This window comes from Simochromis diagramma, unplaced genomic scaffold, assembly GCF_900408965.1.
Source record: "Simochromis diagramma unplaced genomic scaffold, fSimDia1.1 OVJJ01000113.1, whole genome shotgun sequence".
In the NCBI taxonomy this organism is placed as follows: domain Eukaryota; kingdom Metazoa; phylum Chordata; class Actinopteri; order Cichliformes; family Cichlidae; genus Simochromis; species Simochromis diagramma.
In genome coordinates, this window is record NW_024387142.1 from 651067 (window position 1) to 677791 (window position 26725).

At 43.0% G+C, this 26725-nt stretch overlaps 1 protein-coding gene across 1 annotated transcript in view; it reads left to right on the forward strand.

Annotated features, from left to right (window-relative positions):
- Positions 1-6789: 6789 nt before the first annotated feature.
- The window catches only part of LOC120743541 (protein NLRC3-like), a 35004-nt gene continuing 15068 nt past the window's right edge, over positions 6790-26725 (forward strand). Inside the window, exons 1-3 of the mRNA XM_040047201.1 lie at positions 6790-7291; positions 15303-16671; positions 18847-19020. Coding sequence (XP_039903135.1) covers positions 6790-7291; positions 15303-16671; positions 18847-19020 — 2045 coding nt within the window. The remainder of the gene's footprint in view (positions 7292-15302; positions 16672-18846; positions 19021-26725) is intronic.

The window sequence follows — 26725 nt, forward strand, 5'->3', positions numbered from 1 at the left end:
CAGATACCAGACGAGGTCACGGAGGTACGGGGAGGATTCGCAGCAGACAGCAAGACTGCCACGTCCATGCGAGAGAGCGATGGCTACGATAATCTCTGTTTTTGTCTCCCTATATAATGTTGTACAGCCCATGTGAGGGTCATCCTCTCTGTGAACCAGATGCTTGATTTCACACAGAGGTCCACCAACTGAATTTGATCAGTTATGGAACGATTTACCTCGACAGGCTCCTTCACTCGCTGCTTTTAAACCTCCTTTAAAACACACTTTTACTCCCTGACCTTTGACCCAGTGTGACATGTTGACTCACTACCTCAGACAGCTTAAAATAGTCTTTTTGTTTTTTGGTGCTGCCTAAAAGAACCGTAAAATATCTGTCCTATATACAGTTATGTTCATATATTTTTGTGCTACATCAGGAAACTCAAAAATATAGTTTTTAATATTTTAATCCTAATTTTTAAAACTGTTTTTGTCATTTTTCTTCTCCCATTGCATCAAAAATCATTATTTACACTGAATAAATGAGTCAGCAGCTCTCTTACATTGTTGCTGCAGGTTCATTACTGAAGAATGGAGGGTTTCCTTTGGACCAGTCACTCCTCACAGACACACAGCTGGATGCTGCAGATCCTGCTCCATCCTCTTCCTCCATCTTCTTGATGTCAGGGGGGAGTTAGTCTGAGAGGTAAACACACACACTCAGAGGTGCTGTTGTACTGGAAGCATCACACTGACAGGTTTCTAAAGTTCTCATTGATCATTTCATGGAGTTTCTGTGGTAAACACTGTCCTGTGACGTATGTGTTATGGTGAGGGTCATGAGGGCTAACCAGCCCCACTCCTTACTCCTCATATTTCAGCCTGAAGCACAATAACAGCCTAAACCTAACCAGGAGGCTGTAACCTCAAAGGGACTTCATGGTTAGAAATAAAGGTTCAATGAAATGAAGCAGATCATAAAAACATGAGTTCCAACTTTAAAAGAAGCATCCACACGATGACGGCACAGCAGAGGAGCACTTTCTCTAACACACTGATTCAGTTCCACTGACACAAGGACACACACAGGAAGGCACACACACACAAGCCTTTATAAGAAACAACACAATCATCTGCGCTTGACTTGTCAATCCAAGTCCTTAGCCCATGAGCCCGCGGTATCAGACCACAGATATTCCCTTACTTTGAAAAAATAAAGACAGTTTTCAGAACAGACCTGATGTTTATGCTACAGCCTGTTTACCAATATAATCAATATCTGCCCACTGAATACTTTGCAATGTATTCAGTGGGCAGCACATAGTATGTAGATCATTGAAGGAAGAAAGTAATGAATTTGTGCACAAAGCAGATGGAACAGTAAGTGTGACTGTGTCTGACGTCACTGTGTGTGTGAGCCACAGAGAGGTGTGAAAGACAAAGTCAAACATCCAAACTCAGCCTGCAGTTCTGTTCTGTGATTCTACATTTGACTATCCTTTGAGTTTGGTGTGTACGTCTGCTTTGTTCAGATGCATTTAGATACATCACCTCCACTCTCCTGTATTTCCTTCTCTACCATTGCCTCCTAACTAGGGATGGGTACCCGTATCCGGTGACATAATGGCAGCGGTTCTGACATAAACGTAAGTAACCAGACTGAAAAGCAACGCACATTTCGGTGCTTTTTTCTGCGTTTTTTTCCCCCTGAGATGTCATACACTTTGGATTCTAGCCAATCATTTTGCCTTTCCAAGGATAGTAGGCGGGCCCAGGTACGTACGTACGATCGTGGCTCAAGAGTTGGGAGTTTGCCTTGTAATCGGAAGATTGCCGGTTCGAGCCCTGGCTTGGACAGTCTCCGTCGTTGTGTCCTTGGGCAAGACGCTTCACCTGTTGCCTACTGGTGGTGGTCAGAGGGCCCGGTGGCGCCAGTGTCCGGCAGCTTCGCCTCTGTCAATGTGCCCCAGGGTGGCTGTGGCTACAACGTAACTTGCCATCACCAGTGTGTGAATGTGAATGGGTGTATGACTTGATGTAGAAAGTGCTTTGGGGTCCTTAGGGACTAGTAAAGCGGTATACAAATACAGGCCATTTAAAATTTTGGAGCAGAGCTACAGATTAAAAATGCCCAAGGCGAAGCGGTCAAAAGTCTGGCTTTACTTCACAGCAAAAGATGCAAACTCAGCAGCCTGCAACAAGTGCTTTAAGCTGATACTGTGATACTGTCAAAGGAGGTAACACCTTGAATCTGATGAAACAGGGTGGCTGTAGCTCAGGAGGTAGAGCTGGTCACCTACTGATTGAAAGGTTTATGGTTCAATCCCAGGCTCCTTCAGTCTGCGTGTTAAGTGTCTTGGGCAAGATACTAACCCCAACTTGCTCTCCGATGCATCCATCGGAGTATGAATGTACTTAGAAAGCACTGAGTATAGATAAAGTGCTTGTGAGAAATGGGTGATGTTGTATAGAGCACTTTGAGTACTCCGGGAGAGTAGAAAAGCGCTATATAAGAATCAGTCCATTTACCATGAAACACCTGGCAACACATAGTGGTTTTTTAAAAGCCAAGAAATGCACCGTATTTGATAGCTTGCTGCGAGACCTCACATCGAGCACATCTACTGCGGGTGTGGTGCCTGTTATCAGATGTGAAGTTAGCAACATCCCCCAAGAACCCGAAGAGGAGAGTCCTGGCCCCTAGCGCTGCCAGTGTAGCAGAAATGATGACGGATGATGATGGCAGCAGCAGCTGTTCTTCTCTGCTTGAGTAGCTTAATGTTGTTCATGTGTAATTTATGTTGAGTAGGCTAACCACATTATTACATTAATCAGAATCAGAATCAGAAAGGGTTTTATTGCCAAATATTGAGCAGGTTTACAACACTAGGAAATTGCTGCGGTACTTAGTGCAAACATACTGTCAGAAAACGCTTAAATAAACATAAAAATTAAAATTAAAAGTGCTACGTAGATAGATATATACATGAGTGCAGGTGGTGATCAGTGCAAACATGGAATGATGCAGTGAACACAGTCTAAGGTAATGTATTAGTGGTGGGAACAGTCATATGGTTATTGTTCAGCAGAGGGGAAGAATCTGTTCTTATGGCGAGAGGGCGGAGCCTCCTGCCTGAGGGGAGCAGGTCAAAAAGACTGTGTCCAGGGTGAGAAGGGTCAGCTGTGATCCGAGCTGCACGCCCCAGTGTCCTGGAGGTGTACAGGTCCTGCAGAGATGGGAGTCTGCAGCCAATCACCTTCTCAGCAGAGCGCACAACACGCTGCAGTCTCTGTTTGTCCCTGATAGTGGCTCCAGCGTACCACACGGTGATGGAGGAGGTGAGGATGGACTGGATGATTGCAGTGTAGAATTGCATCATCGTCCGTGTTGGCAGGTTGAATTTCTTCAGCTGCCTCAGGAAGTACATCCTCTGCTGGGCTTTCTTTATGACGGAGGTGATGGTGGGCTCCCACTTCAGGTCTTGTTTGAGGTTGACTTTGTCAGGTCCAAAAATACTTAAAATACACTTAAATATACGGAGATATGTACATGTGGTGACTAAATTGTTCGTGGTCCCTTTCACATTAATATCCCTCAACACTAATAGATGTGGACTGCAGAGGCTTCAGATGTTGCCTTTGAATTCTCTGGTTTAAAGATTTCTTCAGCATTAAATGAATCCAGTGACAGTTGTCAGTATTTCCACTGCTGCACAACAAACAGTAACTGCTGATAGTTCATTCAGCAAACTTGATAATTTAAAAATTGCAAACAAACACGGTTTAAAACAGCATTTACGCTGCTGCCACAGAGTAACTCGATTTAACGCAGTTACCTGAAGTGTCCATCAAACTGACCAATCACATTAGGATCCATCTTCCTTTGGGTTCCGCCCTCCTACCAGTCAAGAATCAGGTGATTCGAGGATTCAGCTCGAGCCATTCAAAAACCCGCGCGCGAAAAGTAGAAATATTCCCGCGGTTATCTGCTTTTATAATAAATCCCATTGTCCCGCCTCCTTCCAGGAAGCACCTGTGTGTTCGTGTTTACTGTCCAGGTGTGGAGTGGAGCTTGTTGGTGTGTGTGAAGAAACTGTAAGTTTGCTTTGTTTCCTCCTTTAACAGTTCGTCTTTAGGAACTTTACTGTTTGTTCAGCTCATGTTTGATTTCTTCACACAACAAACTGTGTGTGTTTGTATTTCCGGTCTCTCCATTAAAGTCAGTGTGTAATGTTTTCCTGGCTAACATCAGCTGTCTGCAGCTTAGTTCCAGCACAAACGGCACAAATCTGCCGCTCCATAGTTCACGGTCACGGACTCACAGCTGGAATATGTAAACGGGAGTTTAGAGAACTTGCAGAAAAAAATATTTGTTGTTGTAGGCTAAGAGTTTAAAACGGGGAGCGGCTCAATATAACAATACATTGTTCCATTATTATGTATTATGTGAGCAAAAGTGCCGTATCTTTATTCAGCTCAGACAGCCGCTGTCACAGATTAACTTGTGACGGTCAAACACAAGTTAATCTGATGTATGGTCTACTTGTTTTTCAGGAGCCGCTACACACGAACCAGGAAATAAACACTGAATATTTCATCTGTGATATTTGTGAGGTTACCTTAAATACAGCCCTTCAGTTTTATTGCTGTTGAACAATAAAATATTAAAACTGTCGCGAGTTTGCCTGGTGATATTTTCATACATGAGGCGATCGCGAAAACGGCAAACGCCGATGCTGTTCACAGGACAGCAAGAGTAAACGATCCGGAGAATCTTGTCTTCGTTATCGTTCCCCTCGTACGTTTCATTACTCCGATTTCAGCGTTTTCGCCTCACAAAGCGTGCAGTTTACTTTGTCCACTCAAATGGAGTCGAGTCAACTAGCGCACCTCTGTGGCTAAGTGCCATAGCCTACAGTCAGACTAACTTGTGGCACACATCTGCACCTGGCTCTATGAACATATTTTAATTCCAGTTTCATGCACAATACATTTGTACTTAATTTCAGCCTAGATTGGTTTTAAAAAAAAAAAAAAAAAAAAGCCAAATCATATACACAAAGTTCTAAAAGTCCACTGCTATTGTTTATGATTATTTTAATATTTTTTCCATAACAAAGAAATGGCTTCAACAAAGATTACAAATTAATATTTGACTAGTGTTGTAGCGTCACATCCTGTTAGCACAGTCTGTCTTTTCTCAGGAAATGAATTAAATTTGAAAATCATCTGAAATGATTGCGTACGGAGTTTGTATATAACATTTGTGTAACTGTAGCCACCTGAGACAATCATGTACTGTTTGTCAGAAACACTTGAGGCCAAAATAGATAATTGATCAGTACAGCTAGTGAGAGTTGGTAGTTATATACAGTCTGTATAAGTTTGGTTAATTTAACAAACATTTGTGGGTGACGTGACAGGAGTCTGTGACAAACATCCCAAACAGCAGGATGTTACATCCTGCAGTGTGACTCGATTTTGAGTTCAATTCTGGATTTAACAAGGAGCCAATGAAGGGAAGCTGATATAAACTGAACTGAAGAAGCTTCTCGGATGAAACGTCTTCACAAAACTTAAAGAAGCCTCTTTTCTTTCCAAGCTCCTTAGATCACATGACCTGGATGATTGAGAACCTACAGACATATTGACCTGGTTTCTAGGTTACAGGACAGGTCAGAGGTCAGCGACTGTAACTCAGTGACTTCTGTTAATGTGAACTCACTGAGTGTTTGTGGTTTACCTCTCAGACTGACTGAAGTCCACATGAAGATGATGATGAAGGAAGAGGAGGACAGAGCAGAGTCTGCAGGATCCAGCTGTCCGTCTGTGAGGAGTGACCGGTCCAAAAATCGACCTCCACTCTTCAGTGGTGAACCTGGACCAACAAGGTCAGAGAGCGGAACTCACTGAGTTAACAGAAATAATTCTGCACTGACATTATTATTAGTGTTGATTCTAGTTGATTTTCTGACTGTGTTTGTGAGCTGAGAGGAAATGAAAATGAATACAGTTCCTCTGACTCATTCCAGATCACCAGCTCACCTGTTTCTCAGTGCAACAACTTTGAACTTGTTGCCATGAACTTGAATTTCAGTCAAGAGTACAAACTTCTGAGGCTTGTAATGTTACCACCGAAAGGACTAGCTGGCAGTCAGACTGTACATGTCGTGTCCTTCTAATCCAAAGTCAGCTTTGTAGCTGAAAACAAACACTCACACACATTTATTTCAACAGTCTTAAACTCACAGGAATTGGGTTGAATGTCACTGTACACTGTAAGACAGTATGAGAACTGCTGGACTGCACAACTACTTAGACCACAAATGGGCAGTGCAGAAGTTCGACTGCCCACCAATGTTCTCATGCTGTTAAAGAACATTTTACAATTATCTATTCTATTATGCATGATTTACTGCTTATTGAAGAAAGAAACAGAAACTTTCTCAGTGTCAGTGAAGAGCTGAGCAAAGACCTCAGAGGTTCAAAAAAACATTTTATTCTATCCTAAATAGAACAAAAGAAAAACAGTCCAAAAACAAAGAGACGGTTCTGGGGACTTTGCAGCAGAGACCAAGCAACTCAAGGAGCTTTGGCAAGGAGCCACAATTAGATGAGCAAAACTATTTATGATTCTGTTCTTTCAAATGTCATATCTAACTGACAGCTTAAAATGAAGCTCTGAAAGATGTCGTATTTTGGCACACTGTCAATTTTTCAGAAAATTAAAGGATTTTAAGTGCGAAAAATATGGTAATCAAACGCTTTGTGGGTCAGTAGTCACAGTCGTGCTGAAACACAGCTGGCATGTCTCATCCCCAGCCTGCACCACCTTCACAGCTGCTCCAGCAGCAGGCCCATATGCTGGCAGAAATGGTAGCCATGCACCGGGAGCAGGCGGTGGTTCACCAGGAGCAGCTCGACAAGCTTGCTGAGCGGAAGACCCGCAATGCTAGAGAGGCAGGTCGGGACCACCTCTCCCTCCTCCTCCGCCGGCAGTGTGGCTGGCCACTACACCTTCTTGGAAACTTTCCAGGCCGTGGCAGAGGCATACCAGTTGGCAGCCGTAGAATGGGCACTGGAGTTGCTGCCGCTGATATCAGCAGAGTCCCAGACCGCAGCTCTGAGCCTGCCTCAAGAGGCAGCTTCAAGGACATTTGCCATGTGGTGCAGGATCACCTGAGCCTCTGCCCGGAGTTTCACCGCCAGCGGTTCAGTGCCAGTCGGCTGACTGAGGAGGATCGGCCATTTGCGTTTGCCCAGCAGCTACAGCGACACCTGGGCAAAGTGTGTGATTGGATGGAGGGAGGTACAGTACCTGGGCTACCACCCACATAACAAAATTGGTATGGTCTGGAACTGGCCCACACAATGTGTTTACACATGGCCCACATACCGCAAAGAATGACAGCCCTTTGGTGACCCAGATCTGGTTTGCCAGAGGTGGCCCACACATGGGCCAGCACAAGGCCAGTTGCAGACACACTGGTGGTCCTTTGCTGGCCCATGTGTGGATTACCTCTGGCAAACCTGGTCTGTGCCACCAAAGGGCCATCATTCTTTGCGGTATATGGGCCATGTGTAAGTTGCGTGCATCCACGGGCCAGTTGCAGACACACTGCTAGCCCTGTGCTGGCCCAGAACAGTTTCAGCTCTGGCCCCAGATGTCAGCCTAATGTGTACCTTAATTAAGCCATGTAATAACAACATGTGCATAATAGTGCAAAAGTAACATGACAAAACTCTGTTTGGACAGTGAATGGACTGATTCTTATATAGCACTTTTCAACTCTCCCAGATTACTCAAAGTGCTCTATACAACATGCCACATTCACCCAATCACACACTCTCTAAACTGAGTGTTTCCTAACTACACTCATACACATTCACGCTCACGACATGCAGACTGGAGGAGCCAGCGATCAAACCACTAGCCTTCCGATCAATAGGTGACCTTCTCTACCACCTGAGCTACAGCCACCCACTGCCAAAGATGAGTAAACCATTACTTGGTTTTGGATAAAGTGTACACTCACAAACCTGTCAAACCTGCATTTGAAACGTTGGCTAACATAGCAGTATAGTATTGCAACATGGCATTTGGATCTTCTAACTAAAATAGGAAAACAGGAACATAAATAGTCTGGTTGACATACACCAGTCTTTGGCCCAGATGTTGCCCTGGCCTCAGTCGGGTGGTGGGAGTGTGTGGCAGAGGTGTGGTGTCTGGCTCTGCTGCAGTGCTCGAGGGGCAGTGCCAGGGATGCTGAGGGCCAAGTGAAAGGGGTTTCATTAATGAATGCTTCACTTTTTATGGTGACGCTGAGGACAAGAGGAGGTGTGTGTCTGCAGGGGCAGCTTGAAAACTGTCCAAAGTCCTTAAGGTGCAGTCCAACTCTCTGGCTGAGCTGCTTGGAGGAAAGCATCTACTGTTTGACACACTGTGTAAATAAAACTGCTGCAATTAATCGAACGCTGTGTGAGTCAATGGTGTGTCACAGCTGCTGAAGTTCCCTTTGTGCTTGAGGCAGAGCAGAAACACAAAAAAGAGAGAAAGACGGCTCTCAGGAGGCCAAAAGGTCCCTGAAGGCAACTGTACAATGAATTCATCAAAGTGTTTGAAACCTGATGACTTTATTGAATAAAACATGTTTGTGTCTGCAGAGGTCAGAGGTCACTGTCTCTAGTGTCAAGCTATCTGTCTATGAGGAGTGACCGGTCCAAACATCTCCCTCCATACTTCAGTAATGAAACTGGACCAAAGAGGTAAGAGAACTGTGATGAGCTCCGTTATGTTTGTGTTTTCCTGGTTAAATATGATGTGAAAAATCCTAAATAGAAAACATAAAAAAAAATGTTAGAGTTGGTCATTTGCTGTTTGAGGAGAGTGATGCTCATATCTGTGGGGAAAGTGTGAACTGAGTGGGTTCATATTTGTCTTTAAAGAACAGAGCTGCTCTGATTCTCATGTCTTTGTGTCTGATCTGTTAAACAGTCTGAGAGGTCACAAAGAGACCCAGGGTAACGTCTAAGCAGTTCAAGCCTGGATCATACTGGGTGGTGTTAAGGAGACCTCCGTCAGGATAACACTCTACAACAGGGGTGTTCATGGCAGTGTACACTCCAAAAACACTCCCTAGAGCTCAATTTGTGAAACATGGTGGTAGAGCTTCAGCCTGTTTTGCTGTTTCTGGGTCAGAAAGGCTCACCATCATTAATGGAGCAATGAATTCTCAGTTATACCAGCAATTTAGAAAAGTTGTACAGTATACTGACAAATTTCATTTAAAAAAATTACTCAAAGATGTGGAAGGAAAAAAAGCTTTGACAAGAATCGAAATAATTTCTGAAACAATATTTAGAAGTCTTTAGTTCTAATCTAAGAGTTGTCGTTTCATCAGCAGAGACCACAGCTCTGATGTGATTTTAATGAAGCATCTCCCTGAGTATGAACTTATGAAATATTATGAAATATTTAAGCTCTATGTAGACGTCATTGAGCCTTCATCTCACAGCCAGCTGCACACAGAAAAGTGTTATTTGTTTAAGTCAGAGGAAAGGTTGTTGTTCAGTGTCCCCTTTACTGGGATTAGTATTGAAATGATGTTTTACTCATGAGTTTTAGATTATGGAATTAAATTGGGTGGTGTCCCAGAAACGATGTGGGCTTCATAGATAATTGGCAAATCTTCTGGAGGAAACCTGGTCTTGTTAGGAGAGACGGCATCCATCCCACTTTGGATGGAGCAGCTCTCATTTCTAGAAATATGGACAAATTAATTTAAACCCCCCAAAATATGACTATCCAGAGTTGGGACCAGGAAGCAGAGTTGCAGTCTTACACGCCTCTCTGCAGCTTCTCTCCTCCTGCTACCCCCCAAAAACCCATCTCCATAGAGACTGTGTCAGCTCCCAAACAAACTAAAAACAAACTAAAAACCAGCAACAAACAACTTAAACATAAACAATTACAAAGAAAGAACAATACAGTATCCACATCTGAACCAAAGAGTAAAACAGTGAAATGTGGATTATTAAATATTAGGTCTCTCTCCTGTTATCATCTATCGTCCACCTGGGCCTTACACTGAGTTTCTCTCTGATTTCTCAGACTTTATATCTAATTTAGTTCTGAGCTCAGATAAAATAATCATTGTGGGTGATTTTAACATACATGTACATGCTAAAAATGACAGCCTCAACATGGCATTTAATCTGTTATTAGACTTAATTGGTTTCTCTCAAAATGTAAAAGAACCCACCCACCACTTTAATCACACTCGAGATCTTGTTTTAACATATGGCATAGAAACTGAACATTTAACAGTGTTTCCTGAAAACCCTCTCCAGTCTGATCATTTCCTGATAACATTTACATTTACAATAATTGATTACACAGCAGTGGAGAGTAGACTTTATCACAGTAGATGTCTTTCTGAAAGTGCTGTAACTAAGTTTAAGAATATAATCCACCCACTGTTTTCATCTTCAATGCCCTGTACCAACAGAGAGCAGAGCAGCTATCTGAACGCTACCCCAACAGAGGTCGATTATCTTGTTAATAATTTCACCTCCCCACTATGTACGACTCTGTATACTGTAGCTCCTGTGAAAACTAAGGTCTCTAATCAGAAGTACCTGACTCCGTGGTATAATTCTCAAACACGTACCCTAAAGCAGATGACTCGTAATCTGGAGAGGAAATGGCGTGTTACAAATTTAGAGGATCATCATTTAGCCTGGAGAAATAGTTTGCTGCTTTATAAGAAAGCCCTCCGCAAAGCCAGAACATCTTACTATTCATCACTGATTGAAGAAAATAAGAACAACCCCAGGTTTCTCTTCAGCACTGTAGCCAGGCTGACAAACAGTCAGAGCTCTGTTACGATCCAATGTTGTCAGTGTTTTGTGTTAGGCGTGACTGTTATGTGTTTCCTGTTTTACTTTGAAGTTCTGTCTTATCTCAGTGTGTTCAGTTTACGCTTCCTTGTCTCGTCAGTTCTGATTTGCCCCAGCTGTGTTTCCCTCCTGTTGTCCATTCCCTGATTGCTCCCTCTATGTATTTAAGCCCTGTGTTTCAGTTTGTCATGGGTTGTGATCATTGTGGTGTTGGTATCGTAGTTTTGTAAATAGCTGTAAATAGATTTGTAATTTGTTCACCTTGTATATATTGTTCACTGCAGCAGCCTAGTAGGCGTGAGAAGCCATTTTTGTTGATTGCGTTTTCTCCTGTTTTTGTTTAGGAAGTTAGGTAAGTGAATTGTCTTTTGTTTGGTTTTTTCATTTTGGGTAGGAAAGCGTAGGGACCATTAGGGAGTTTTATTTGTTATTTTTGGCACTGCTCACTGCTGAAGCAAATAAATGGCTGCTTAGCATTTTAAAAGATACTATTGTTTGGGTTCTTGTTTTGGGTGGAGTGTGGTGGGCCAATGTTTTGTTGCGTTCAGGACACGCCTAGACCTAGAACGTAACAGCTCTGTTGAGCCAACCATCCCTTTAACATTATCTAGTAATGACTTCATGAACTTCTTCACAAATAAAATTTTTATCATTATAGAAAAAATTACCAATAATCATCCCACAGATGTAATATTATCTACAGCTACTCTTAGTACCATTGATGTTAAGTTAGACTCTTTTTCTCCAATTGATCTTTCTGAGTTAACTTCAATAATTACTTCCTCCAAACCATCAACGTGTCTTTTAGACCCCATTCCTACAAAACTGCTCAAAGAAGTCCTGCCATTAATTAATTCTTCGATCTTAAATATGATCAACCTATCTCTAATGATCGGCTATGTACCACAGGCCTTCAAGCTGGCTGTAGTTAAACCTTTACTCATAAAGCCAGATTAATTTCCAGATTATTTTATTCTATTTAACTTAATGTATATAAGTCGCTCATTTATTGCACATTATGTCTTTTTATATATCTACTTACGTACATACTGTACTTATTTTTCTCTATTTTGCACAGACGAGGAGCGTATCAGGTCACATTTGTGACGTACATAGTTATACAAGTATAACACGCAGTGAAGCGTGTTATACTTGTATAACTATGTACGTCACAAATAAAAGAATCTTGAATCTCTTCACACACTGAGGTCAATTATGGAGTTCCACAGGGTTCAGTGCTAGGACCAATTCTGTTTACATTATACGTGCTTCCCTTAGGCAGCATCATTAGAAGACACAGCATACATTTACACTGCTATGCAGATGACACCCAGCTCTATCTGTCCATGAAGCCAGATAACACACACCAATGAGTTAAACTGCAGGAATGTCTTAACGACATAAAGACCTGGATGGCTGCTAACTTTCTGCTTCTTAATTCAGATCAAACTGAGGTTATTGTACTCTGCCCTGAAAATCTTAGAAATATGGTGTCTAACCAGACTCTTACTCTGGATGGCATTACCTTGGCCTCCAGTAATGCTGTGAGGAACCTTGGAGTCATTTTTGACCAGGATATATCCTTCAACGCACATATTAAACAAATATGTAAGACTGGTTTCTTCCATTTGCACAACATCTCTAAAATTAGAAATATCCTGTCTCTTAGTGACGCTGAAAAACTAGTTCATGCATTTATTACTTCCAGGCTGGACTACTGTAATTCATTATTATCAGGATGTCCAAAAAACTCGCTGAAAAGCCTTCAACTAATCCAAAATGCTGCAGCAAGAGTCCTGACAGGGACTAGAAAGAGAGAGCAGATTTCTCCTGTTTTGGCTTCCCTTCATTTGCTTCCTCTTACATCCAGAATTGAATTCAAAATCCTGCTCCTCACATACAAGGTCTTAAATAATCAGGCCCCATCTTATCTTAATGACCTTGTAGTACCATATCACCCTATTAGAGCACTTCGCTCTCGCTCTGCAGGCCTACTTGTTGTTCCTAGAGTATTTAAAAGTAGAATGGGAGGCAGAGCCTTCAGTTTTCAGGCCCCTCTTCTGTGGAACCAGCTTCCAGTTTGGATTCAGGAGACAGACACTATCTCTACTTTCAAGATTAGGCTTCAAACTTTCCTTTTTGCTAAAGCATATAGTTAGGGCTGGACCAGGTGACCCTGAGTCCTGCCTTAGTTATGCTGCAATAGACGTAGGCTGCCGGGGATTCCCATGATGCACTGTGTTTTTCCTTTCCAGTCACCTTTCTCACTAACTATGTGTTAATAGACCTCTCTGCATTGAATCATATCTGTTATTAATCTCTGTCTCTCTTCCACAGCATGTCTTTATCTGGTTTTCCTTTTCTCACCCCAACCAATCACAGCAGATGGCTCCGCCCCTCCCTGAGCCTGGTTCTGCCGGAGGTTTCTTCCTGTTAAAAGGGAGTTTTTCCTTCCCACTGTCGCCAAAGTGCTTGCTCATAGGGGGTCATATGATTGTTGGGTTTTTGAGGCGACTGTTGTGATATATTGACTCTTGTGGGGCGACCGTGGCACAGGGGTTGGGAAGCGTATCTGTAACCGGAAGGTCGCCGGTTCGATCCCCGGGCTCTCTGTCCTAGTTGTTGTGTCCTTGGGCAAGGCACTTTACCCTACCGCCTACTGGTGTTGCCCAGAGGGGCCGATGGCGCGATATGGCAGCCTCGCTTCTGTCAGTCTGCCCCAGGGCAGCTGTGGCTACAACCGTAGCTTGCCTCCACCAGTGTGTGAATGTGAGGGTGAATGAATAGTAGCATTGTAAAGCGCTTTGGGTGCCTTGTAAAGTGCTTTGGGTGCCTTGAAAAGCGCTATATAAATCCAATCCATTATTATTATTATTATTATTATTATTATTATTATTATAAATAAAACTGAATTAAACTGAAATGACCTTGTAGTACCTTCCATGTTTATGTAGGCAGTACAGATAGGATAAAGATAATGAGAATAGAAGAACACACACACAGAAATGAATAAATATCTAAATGGGTACTACTGGAGTCAGTGTGGATATAGAGGCTAGTCACCAGGAGAACCAGGGACGGGAGAGAAGGTGATTTGTTAGCGTTCATTTTGATTGTCTCCTACCTCTCCTCCTCCTTTCTAATTGTTGTTAGATTTGACGTTAGAACCAGTGTGCAGTGCAGGTTGTGCAAAGTGTGTATTCATCTTTTAAATTTGGATATTTTTAGCAACAGTCAGTAGAATAGAATAGAATTCAACTTGTCATTGCACATGTCACAAGTACAAGGCAACAAGGCTTTAGCCATAATATAGATATATTACAAAATATATATATTAGCAACAATATAGATTACAGAAATAGGTCTGCTAGGTAGGAGGGTATAAAATATGGGTCTATTATGGGTATGTTACACAGTATGAAGGTATGTCATGAATATGCTATAACTAAGTATGTATAGGCTGTAGTGGGTGTACAAGCTATGAACAGGATAAAAATATGAAAACTATACAGAAATATGAAATAGGAACTATGTAAGTTATAAAAAGTTGTAAACAGTTCTGGAATTATAATTATCGTATTGTACAGAATGATTGTCTACACAGCATTCGGTAAATAATGTTAGTGATAAAGAAATGTGTTCGCAGAAAGAGGAAGAGGAGTGGTGTTTGTGAGGAGGAGCAGCTGTCCTGCTGTGCTTTGTGTCAGGGCGTCCTGAAGGATCCAGTCTCTACCAGCTGTGGACACTGGTTCTGGAGACAGTGCATCTCCTCATACTGGGACCAGTCTGCTTCATCAGGAGACTCGTCCTGTCCCCAGTGTGGAGAAAGATCCAGAAGCAGAGCTGGACTGCAGACAGCCAGTCAGAGCAGCTGTGTACAAAGTAAGACTGAACTTCTGTCTGCTGATGGACTCATTTCTGAAAACTGGACTTCTTGTGTTGTTCAGACATTGAAGAGTTTTCTTTCGCTTTAGTCTCATTGTTTTTCTTTCTTTCAGCAGATGTTGGTCTGCAGGAGGTTTTAGATGAACATAAGATCAGTCTGAGGAGGAGATGTGAACGTGTGACTGAAGGAAGTGATGAAACAGGAAGTAGAACCCTCCTCAACACCATCTACACTGAGCTCTACATCACAGAGGGACAGAGTGAAGAGGTTCATACCCAACATGAGGTGAGGCAGCTGGAGACAGCTTCCAAGATGGACGCCCTCCATGACGCTCCAATCAGGTGCCAGGACATCTTTAAAGCCTTACCTGACCAACAGAGACCCATCAGAGTGGTTCTGACCAACGGCGTGGCTGGTGTTGGAAAAACCTTCTCAGTGCAGAAGTTCACTCTGGACTGGGCAGAGGGCTTGGAGAACCAACATGTCAGTGTGGTGGTTCTGCTTTCATTCAGGGAGCTGAACCTGATCAGAGATGAGCAGTACAGTCTTCTGGAGCTGCTCCATGTTTTCCATCCAACATTACAGAAGGTCACAGCAGAGAAGCTGGCTGTCTCTCAGCTTTTGTTCATCTTTGACGGCCTGGATGAGAGCAGACTTTCATTGGATTTCACCAACAGGAAGCTGGTGTCTGATGTCACACAGAAGTCATCAGTCAGCCAGCTGCTGACAAACCTCATCCAGGGGAATCTGCTTCCCTCGGCTCTCGTCTGGATAACTTCCCGACCCGCAGCAGCCAATCAGATCCCTCCTACATGTGTTGACAGGCTAACAGAAGTACGAGGCTTCACTGACGCCCAGAAGGACGAGTACTTCAGGAGGAGATTCAGTGATGAAGAGCTGTCCAGCAGAATCATCTCCCACATGAAGACATCCAGGAGCCTCCACATCATGTGTAGTATCCCAGTCTTCTGCTGGATCACTGCTACAGTTCTGGAGCACATGTTGACTACAGAGCAGAGAGGAGAGCTGCCCAAGACCCTGACTGACATGTACTCACACTTCCTGCTGGTTCAGACAAAGAGGAAGAAGAACAAGTACCACGAGGGACATGAGACGAGTCCACAGGAGCTGACTGAGGCTGACAGGGAAGTTCTTCTGAAGCTGGGGAGGCTGGCGTTTGAACATCTGGAGAAAGGAAACATCATGTTCTACCAAGAAGACCTGGAGCAGTGTGGTCTGGATGTGACAGAGGCCTCGGTGTACTCAGGAGTTTGTACAGAGATCTTCAAAAGAGAGTGTGTGATCTTCCAGAAACCAGTCTACTGCTTTGTTCATCTGAGCATTCAGGAGTTTCTGGCTGCAGTCTACATGTTCCGCTGCTTCACCAACAGGAAGACTCATGTGGTGAAGGACTTCCTGGGGAACGATTATAATGAGTCATCTCTGAATGTTTTCCTGAGCAGAGTCATGCAGAAATCCCTCCAGAGTAAAAATGGCCACCTGGACCTGTTTGTTCGCTTCCTTCATGGCCTCTGTCTGGAGTCCAATCAGAGACTCTTAGTAGGTCTGCTGGGTCAGACAGAGGTCAGTCCAGGAACCATCGAGAGAGTCATCAACAACCTGAAGAAGATGAACAGTGATAAAATCTCTCCTGACAGAAGCATCAACATCTTCCACTGTCTGATGGAGATGAACGACCTCTCAGTACATCAGGAGATCCAAGAGTTCCTGAAGTCAGAGAACAGATCAGAGAAGAAACTCTCTGAGATCCAGTGCTCAGCTCTGGCCTTCATGCTGCAGATGTCAGAGGAGGTTCTGGATGAGTTGGACCTGAAGAAGTACAACACATCATGGCAGGGACGACTGAGACTGATTCCAGCTGTGAGGAACTGCAGAAAGGCTCGGTGAGTCCAGATGTGATTATTAACCCTTTAAAGCCGGTCGGAGCGGGCACACTCCGTTTTGCGTAACTATTTTTAAATCCTGGTAGCACTGCAACCAATGTAAGCTAGCGCAATAATTCTTTTTGCATATGAAACCGGAGGAGTTGTACTTACATCTTATGCCATCAGCTTGTCCTAGGTCACGGTTTCCTTCCACATATGGCTTTGCAAAAATTGCATAAAAAGCACTTGCAGCAACAAAAACATAATATTCCAGAAACATACTTTGCCGATCCGATCAGCTGTTTGTAACACTTCCTACGTCCATCAGTGCGAACTATCACATGTCTGCCATGACCTGTCCGAAACCGGAAGTGACGTCATTTTGCGGAAATGTAGTTTTTTTTTTTTGTTTTTTTTTTATCATCAGGGCCTTATGAGCCTATACTGGTGTTTTTAAAAGTTATGTTTGACTTTATGACTTTGTGTCGTTTCTGGGATGCTTAGGACTCATATTGCACTGCTGGAAATAGTTTATTTTGATGCATATGCTGTTTTTTTGCAAATTTACATTATAATATTTTCATTTTTCCTGCAGTATATGAAAATTGGTGTATTTCAAAAATAAAACTATGAAGACACTCAAAATAAATTTCCTGTGGTGCGAAACTATTGTTTTTGTATTTACAGTTTTGAGGGATAAGCCTCTTAAATTTCCCTAACTAGAAATATATGTTAAAAAAACAAACTATTTTTAATTTTTTTGTAGATTTTTGCACTTTTTTGCAATTTATGTAATTACTATGCACTTAATGCATACATATTATTAAAACTTGGGCTATAATGGTTGTATTGATGTATATCAACTTGAAATGCTCCCAAAAATGGCACTACAACATATAAAAATATAATATAAGCTCTGGCGGACTTGGTTCTATGGTATGTCTTAAAGGGTTAACATCATTAATTAGTGTTCTTCAGATATACACAGTACTAAATGACTCTCATTAGTTTGAGTTTCTCAGATAAAATTATATTTTGTGTTGATCAGGAAATGTGTTGATCAGGAAATGTATGTGTGCACTGAGCATGATCCTGCATTGGTACGCTGTGTTGTAGACTCAAATCTACATGTAGTACCTCTGTTGTTTCATTAGGGGGCAGTGTTTTAAATCTTATGCTGCTGTTGTTGGTCATTCAGGTGCTACTGTAGAAGACAGAAATACGAATCTATGAAAAGCTTCTTTGTAGTGAAGTGAACTCTAATGTTAAAAACTGTGACAAATATCCAGAGCAGTCACAGTCTGAGCTTCTCCTCTGACTACAGACACAGAGTTTAGTGGCATAAACATGATGAGTGAGCATGAAGGTGCTGAGGAAGACTTTGGATTTGGAATCATAAAGATCATAAAAATCATAAGACAAACTGATCCATGTCAGGTTATAACAATATTCAAAGTGAATACAGGCTGCTGGACACAGACGGGTAACATCATTTTGACTTGCTGTCACCTGGATCTGGACTCATAAACACTGAAGCCCTGAACAGGAATACAAATCTTTTTCTGCCAACTAGCGACACACCAGCAGATAATGGCTCAGAAAGTGAAAACGAGTGAATCATTTCTGTGTTTAGTTCCCCTGAAATCAGATGTGATATCAGCAGCTCTGAGTTCATTCATCATTATTGTCCAGTGATGAGATTTCTGCTCCGTTTGGTAACAGTCAGCAGGTTTTTCCTGCGTGTGGACGTGAACAGTCATACCTGACAGCAGCAGGTAGCAAACAGAGATCATCTTTCCAGCTGGAACTCTTCACTGAGCTGGACTTATTCAAAATGTTCTGGAGTCAGATTCAAAACAGGAAACGGTCCAAATGTGTGTCTTCACTCTGACTCTGGATCAGATCTCAGTGACAGATTGTGGACATTATGGAAGCCTAAATGTGACACCATCTTCCTCCTTCATCTGGAGATTAAAGCAAAACTAATATTGGCATTAAAAGTCTGCAGGTCTGAGAGAGACTGAATCATTATGTCATGTCAAACACAGTAAGAGGAGCTGAAGCACAGATGTGAAGAGCAGATTCATCAGATTATGACCTCACTCTGTTTTGTCTTCATATACATTCAGTCTGTGTTTATAATGCAGATTTCTGCTTTTATAATAACACTTTTTATATTTTCTATAATCACAGACTGACTCAGTGTGGACTCTCAGAGACTCACTGTGAAGTTGTGGCCTCAGCTCTGAAGTCCAACCCCTCCCATCTGACAACACTGGACATGAGTGGAAACAAGCTGCAGGATTCAGCAGTGAAGCTTCTGTGTGCTGGACTGGAGAGTCCAAACTGTCGACTGGAGACTCTGAGGTGAGTTTACTGATTGCGGCTGTTGTTGTTTTTCTATATTTCAGGTCTTTGATTGATGTTTGAAACTTTCTTTAGTTCCTAAATGTTCAGGATGTGTCTGAAGACAAATGTGAAGACGTTTGAGTGCTTTCAGAAATGTTGTGTTTTTTTCCAAACGACTGAACAACAGTTTTTCCCTTTGGCTCCAAATAGAAGTGACAGAATTGAGCAGGGTTCATTTAAAGGCTGACAGAAGTGGAGTGGTGACGGGGAGATGTTTGACGGGACAGTGTTTTCAGCCTCCACAGCTTCATGTTGTGCTCCATCAGTCAGTGAAGAGGAAGTATTGATGAGTGTGTGAGGGATGTGAATAAGGCTGTTGAAGATCTGATGATGGCAGATAAAAACAGGCTGCAGAGACTTTGAGCTTATGTGGAAACAGAGAGAGAGAGAAAGGAAAGACATGAATGTAAAAGCTAATAAAGGTGAAGTTAAGCGCTGTGATGATGTTAATGTATCAGAAGCTTATATGGCTGCTATAGAGACAACCCACACAGCTGCTGTGGTGAGGTGTGTGTTAAAGCAGAGGAACAGAGAGCAGCCTAACACAGGCCTCCATATTAGCCCACAGCTCATCCTGCTCAACATTTTCTCACCAACTTTAATGGAAGTGTGATGTTTTCAGCAGGAGTGATGGTCAGGGTGGCCTCCCTCTCCTCTTCTTCTCCTCTTCCTCTTTCATTTGTAAAGCCACTTCTGCTGCTTTCATTCATTTGGAAGTCCTGTAGCTGAGTTTGGGAGAGACTAACAGCCTCGGCAGCAGAGGGGAGAAAGGCTGTAACACCACCACTTTACTCTCTTCTACCTGTCACATCATTTTATCAGGAAACAAATATGCTCATGTTTTTACTATGTTTGTCTTGAAGATGTAAGAAGATCACATGGTGCTTTTTATTATTGTGTTGGTTTGTTTCCTGTCTCTTGGATGGAGCCCAGCTGTGCGTGGCCCCTGGGCCTGTGGTCAGAGTGTGTGCTGGATAATCCGGCCCAGGATGAGGCCAAACTGACATGGGATGAAATGTCTGTCACATAATTGAGCTTAGTGTAGTTTCATTTCTGCACAATTTAAAAACAACCAAAAGTTTGTTCTGTCTTTTCTATGTTATACTGTAGACTTTCTTTGATACTGTGTCCAAAAGGAGCAGCTTTTACTTTGAAGGGGAGGCGTCTCTGTTTCCTCTTCAGGTTGGATGATGGAAGCAAATGAGTGTGTGATGTTCTTTCAGTGTTGCACTTTGTAGACGCTCCCTGAGCACTGGTCTCACAGCCAGCTGCACATAGAGACCAGTGTTGTTAGTCCAGGTCAGAAGATGACTTGTTGGAATGAAAATGAGCTTGTAGTTTGTCTGCTTTAATAATGTGACTGGAAAAAGGTGTAGGACTTTAAATATGTCCATTTCTTTCACACTTCACCTTTAAAAGTGAAGCCTTCAAGGTGGTCCCTTGAAGGAAAGACATGACTTTTTCACTTTAATGTGAAACATTCAGAGTTTTTTCTCTTGTTTGTTTGAAGCTGCTTCCTTTTGGCTTCAGCTGTTTGGAGTTTCCATTTTCTAAACTTCTACATTCTGAACCTTCTTCAGCTCTGAACAGATGATGAAACACTGAATGATTTCAAGCTCACACTTTGTCTAATAAACTTACATCTTTCATTCTTTATACAGCTTGAAGGACTGTGGTTTGTCAAAGATCAGCTGTGCTTATCTGGCAGCAGCACTGAAGTCCAACCCATCGTATCCCAGAGTACTGGACCTGAGTGGAGACTACAACAACCTGCATGATTCCGGAGTGAAGCAGCTGTGTGGTTTTCTGGAGAATCCACGATGTCGATTCGAAACTCTGAGGTCAGTCATCATGTTTTAGTTGTGCTGACACTGTGGATCGGTAGGCACACAGACCCCCTATACAGGAAGTCTTGTTCTACTCTTTGTAGAACATCTGATCCCTGATCAGGGATCAGTAGATAATGCAGAGTTCTGAGCTGACGTGTGTGAGGGGACTCGGGCAGCCTGACAGACTTAATGTCCATGTCTTCCCTGCTTATCCTGATACCAATTAACATGAGTGTCCTTGCAGGTCAGATCTTATCAGTCACACTTGTTAGTGCAGCTCTCCTCTAGATTGTAAGCTTAAACTTAAACTTGTTAAGCTAAGATGGTTTTAGAAGCCTGCAGTGCAGACTTCAATTGAAGATATGACTTGGAAAGGCCAAAGTAACCTATTAGAGGTGTTTGCACTAACAAAGATTAATACTCAGATTTAAACCTTTGTTTCACAAAGGGTTAAAAAGTGAATGTACACAGTGAGGTTGGTGGTGAGATGGGCACTTCCAGCACTGTAGATATGCAGTTTTGCAAGTGTTTTTGAGTTTGCACGTGTTTTGGAGTTTGCACGTGCTTTGTCTCTAGGGGCCACCGTACCTAAGGACCCCAAAGCGCTTTACACATCCAGTCATCTACCCATTCACACACATTCACACACTGGTGATGGCAAGCTACATTGTAGCCACAGCCGCCCTGGGGCACACTGACAGAGGCGAGGCTGCTGGACACTGGCGCTACCAGGCCCTCTGACCACCACCAGTAGGCAACGGGTGAAGTGCCTTGCCCAAGGACACAAGGACCGAGACTGTCCTAGCCGGGGCTCCAACTGGCAACTTTCCGATTACAAGGCGACCTCCCAACTCTTGAGCCATGATTGCCCCACAGGCTATTAGCTGTTCTAAGTTAGGCCTGTCTCTAACATCATTATTTTCTTACTTTATTCTGATTCATCATTTTAGCCAAACTCAAACATCTTTAAATGTACTGGTTCTGTCATCATTAATTAAAAGTCAGTACATTCACCTATGAATCATAATTCTGTGTTTAACATATTATCACAGATGGACTCCACAGGAGATCTCCTTTATGAAGAAACTGTTTGTCCAACAGTGGGGAAACATTTCACAGAATATCTCAGAGAATATCTGTGAAGCAGAAGCTAAACATAATAATAGAAGAAAAGCAAAATAATGATCCAAATCCTGCTGAGCCATCGTTTAAACATCACTATCAGACAGTAATGTCTAATAAACTTACATCTTTCATTCTTTATACAGATTGGAGAGCTGTGGTTTGTCAGAGATCAGCTGTGATTATCTGGCAGCAGCACTGAAGTCTAACCCCTCCCATCTGAGACAGCTGGACCTGAGCTACAACTACAAGCTGCAGGATTCAGGAGTGAAGCATCTGTGTGGTTTCCTGGAGAGTCCAGGATGTGGGCTTGAAACTCTGAGGTCAGTCTTCATGTTTTAGTTGTGTTGAGATGAATATGATGTGAAAGTTGTGCTGACACTAAACTGCAGACATAAGGCTGATATTATACTGATCCACACTGAGGATCTTCATGGTGAAGTCTGTTTTCTTCTCTGGTTTAGTCCATTGACTGTAGCAGAACAAAGGTCGTGTCCAAATTCATGGGCTGCATCCTCCTGAGGACCCGGCCTTCGCGGTCTACGTGGGCCAGGTCCTCAGAAGGTCGGGTAGGCCAGAAGTAAACTGCTGTGAAATGGGACGGTCTAGCCTGCTGATTAGTGTCACCGCTGTCCCGGTGGAGTTTAATAAACTCGACCGTCTGCTCCTTGCTATCTAAAATATAACAGGACACTGGCGTAAATTCTCAACCGTCTCACACTTCTGTTTAATCAGTTTTCTGTTTTGACGTTTATTCAGCTGTGTAAAAACCACCCGATGGATTAATAAAGTTTTATTCAATCTAATCTAATCTAATAACTTTAATCTCAGCCAAACCAATTTACTTACAAATAAAACACAGAAAAAAGCCAAACAATAAAATGTTTAGGTTATCTAAGTGACTTACATATTACGTTTAACCTGAGTAGCGAAAGTCCGCAATGATCTGAAAACAATGTGCCGTTCTTGGCAGTTCTAGTGACCCTCGAGCTCCCGGCTTGCTATCGAGCGGGTGGGTAACAGATGTCTCCGATAACGTCGAAGCACTATTGCAAATATGCGATATCTTGATAAACCGAGCAGATATTTGAAGTTTACACACCCACATTCTTGTCTGACAATATGTTTAAAGTTTATTTTGTGACCCAGAAAGAGTAATACGAGTAATTTTAAAATATAGTAGCGGCCGCCATTATTGGAAACTGGAATTGGCTGAGCCGCGCTATGAATTCTGGGATATGGTGGGCCACGAATGACACGCCCGACCCATCCTTCAAATTCGGGGAAATGAAGGACGCATTTGTCGGCTGCATTCGGATTTCTATCAGTTTTCTGTGGAATGAAGCTAACAGCAGGATAATCAGATGCTGACCGATAGGCAAGGCAAGTTTATTTATATAGCACAATTCAACAACAAGGTGATTCATAGTACTTTATAGAGACATTCAAAAACAAAAACAAATAAAAAGCATGATTTAAAATTGATTAAAAAAACAGTAGATAAAATCAGTAGTTAAATGTAAGTTTTGAAATTTAAGCTTAAAAGTGTGGATTTGGGGTTTTATTCAAATGCAGCTGAGAACAGGTGAGTCTTCAACCTGGATTTAAATAAACCGAGTGTTTCAGTTGATCTGAGGCTTTCTGGGAGTTTGTTCCACATATATGGAGTATAAAAGCTGAATGCAGCTTCTCCGTGTCTGGTTCTGACTCTGGGAACTGATAAAAAACCGGATCCAGATGATCTGAGGGATCTGGAAGGTTCATAGTGGGTCAGGAGGTCTGTTAAATCCTCCCAAATCTTTCGATCTTTTGGCTGAAGGAAGGACAGTACTCGGTGTATAAATGCTCAATCAACAATCCTTTATTCCATACAATTCAACACTTAGAGAGCAAATACCATCCGGATGGGGAGACATGCATAAAGAGGGTCACAGCAAATCTCAAACTGGTGGAGGGTTACTCAAGCTCTTATAGCCTCTAGTGGCCCCCACCTTGTCATAAAAGCCTAAACATTCACATTCTTTCTCTCACACGGCGCCCAAGTTATGACCTCTGCTCCCTGTTTATCTGCTTCCAACAAGGGGGTGAAGCTCCTATGGAATGTGCTTTGTGCTCTCTTTTTAACTCAGCAGTATGAAATGTCATGAGACAGTGTTACGGCCCTAGCAGGGCCGCCTCCTGAAGTTGTCTGTGTGGGCGTGTCCGACCATCTCTCCTGCCTTAGTTGCCACCTTTCTTTTGTGCAGCTGACTCTCGTCAGTAATTAAAAGTATTTAAGCCCAGGGAAAGGTGAGCTCTGGGCCAGAGTGCCATTAGTGTGGTTGCAGCTAGTGAGCTGTGTGGTTGCAGCTAGTGACCAATGCTTGAGTTGTTTGTTTTCCTTAAATAGTGATAGCGGCTTGTCCGTCTCTTTTAGTTGAGCTACTTTAATAAAACTATTTAATTTAACCCTTTTGCCTCCTTGACTCTTTTTCCTGACCCGGACACTTTTTGTTACTTCCCCCTCACCGCCTAGACCCCTCAGGGGAACGTAACAAGTGGGGGCTCGTTCGGGATTGCTGAAGAGGGAGTTTCGAGTTTAAATTGGTTTTTGATTATCTTGCTTTTTTTCACCTTTAGAGATTCAACTTCCCAGTTAAGTTAGGTGAGTGTCCAGCTGAGCTTATTAAGTTCTTCCTTCGGGCACTCTTTTGTTATTTTGCCTTTTTTATTTTCGGAGTAATCCTGGGCGGGGATTAGTTCCCTGTTGGGGGTAGGCAATTCAGGGATCCGGTCGCTGAAGTTCTGCCTTTCAAGTTGCCTCGAGCCCGGCACGCTCCAGAAGATGGGTAGGTAAATTTTGTTGTGCTTAGGAACTGGGTAAGTTGTGTATGTTTAATGTGTATACTGCAAGAGGTAAGTCAGTCAGTAAAAGTTGTGTATTTTTCCATTAATCGGTTAATTATTGGGTAGTCTCTGAGTGAGTTGGCAGAGAGGTGTGGTTGTGTCTTAATTAGGGTGTGTTTTCTAACCCTTCTCTGGCCCCCAAAATGGATGATGCAGCTATCAGTGCACAGGTGTCTAGAAGCTCGTTTGTGGGCAATAACATCCACCTGGTTCCCGTTTTCTGTGAATCCAGTGTCGAGAGCTTCTTCAGTGTGTTTGAAAGCATAGCAACTGCATTACAGTGGCCTGAAGACGTGTGGGGGGGGTGATGTTGCTGTGTAAATTCACGGGTATGGCTCAGGAAGTTTGTTCTGGTCTGTCTAGGGATGACTGCCTAGCTTATGAAAAGATTAAAAGTGCTATCCTCCATGCCTATGAACTTGTACCTGAGGCCTATAGGCAGAATTTTCAAGGTTTAGAGTTGGCACAGGGTCAGTCCTACCTTGACTTTGCTAGGGAGAAGGCAAAGCTCTTTGATAGGTGGTTTTCTGCAAGCCAGGTTAACGATGTGGGGTCCATACGTGAGCTTATGCTGGTGGAGGACTTTAAAAACTCTGTTCCTGAGTCTATTGCTTGTTATTTAAGTGAGCAAAGGGTTTCCACATTACAGCAGGCTGCCACACTGGCTGGTGAGTTTACCCTAAGTCATAAAATAAATGCTGTAGAATGTGATACCCCTCTGTGCCATAGTACATCTTGGAGAAGTAAGAGTGGGCCAGCTGACAAGGCTGAAAAAGTTGTGGTTTCAAGACCCAAAACGAAGCTTTGTTTCTTCTGCCACAAACCTGGACACCTCGTTGCTAACTGTTTGAAGTTGAAACTCAAAAAGAGAGCCCACTCAAAGCAAAAAGGGTCTGCTTTGAGAAAAGTCAGTCGTGGTTCTCAAACCGACAAGGTTGCCAGGCCTACTAAAAGGCTAAACTTGGATCACAATTGCTCAGTAGCGCCCTGTAATCAGTGTAAGAGGTCAACTAGCCCAGAGCTGCTGCTGCTGGTTGACAATGTCCCGGTTTCTCAAAATGACCTGCAGGTGGACAGATCATGTATAACACCACCACTCAGACCTGCACCCCTGACTAACCAACATGCCTGTACCCGTGACCTGAGCAATCGTCTGAAAACTGTTGCAGTAAGGTCTTCTGACTGCCTGCTGTGTTCTCCACATGTGATGGCTCAAAAAAGCCCTGGCTATCACATGGGACATTGTTTTGAGGGTCAGCGGCCACCCTCGGTCAGTATTTTGAACCCTTTGAGATGGGGTTGGCAACTTCCGCAGACAATGCCTAACCGTGGCTATGGGGTTTGGTAGGTGGAAAGCCTGCAATTTGGTGATGCAACGGTTACGGACTTGATTAGTTGCTTTGGTTATCATAATCATGTGACAAACCACGGGTTTGTATTTATGGGAGGGGGTGTTACGGCCCTAGCAGGGCCGCCTCCTGAAGTTGTCTGTGTGGGCGTGTCCGACCATCTCTCCTGCCTTAGTTGCCACCTTTCTTTTGTGCAGCTGACTCTTGTCAGTAATTAAAAGTATTTAAGCCCAGGGAAAGGTGAGCTCTGGGCCAGAGTGCCATTAGTGTGGTTGCAGCTAGTGAGCTGTGTGGTGATAGCGGCTTGTGAGCTGTGTGGTGATAGCGGCTTTAATAAAACTATTTAATTTAACCCTTTTGCCTCCTTGACTCTTTTTCCTGACCCGGACACTTTTTGTTACTTCCCCCTCACCGCCTAGACCCCTCAGGGGAACGTAACAGACAGTGTAACTCATTCACAGTAAATCAACAGTATAG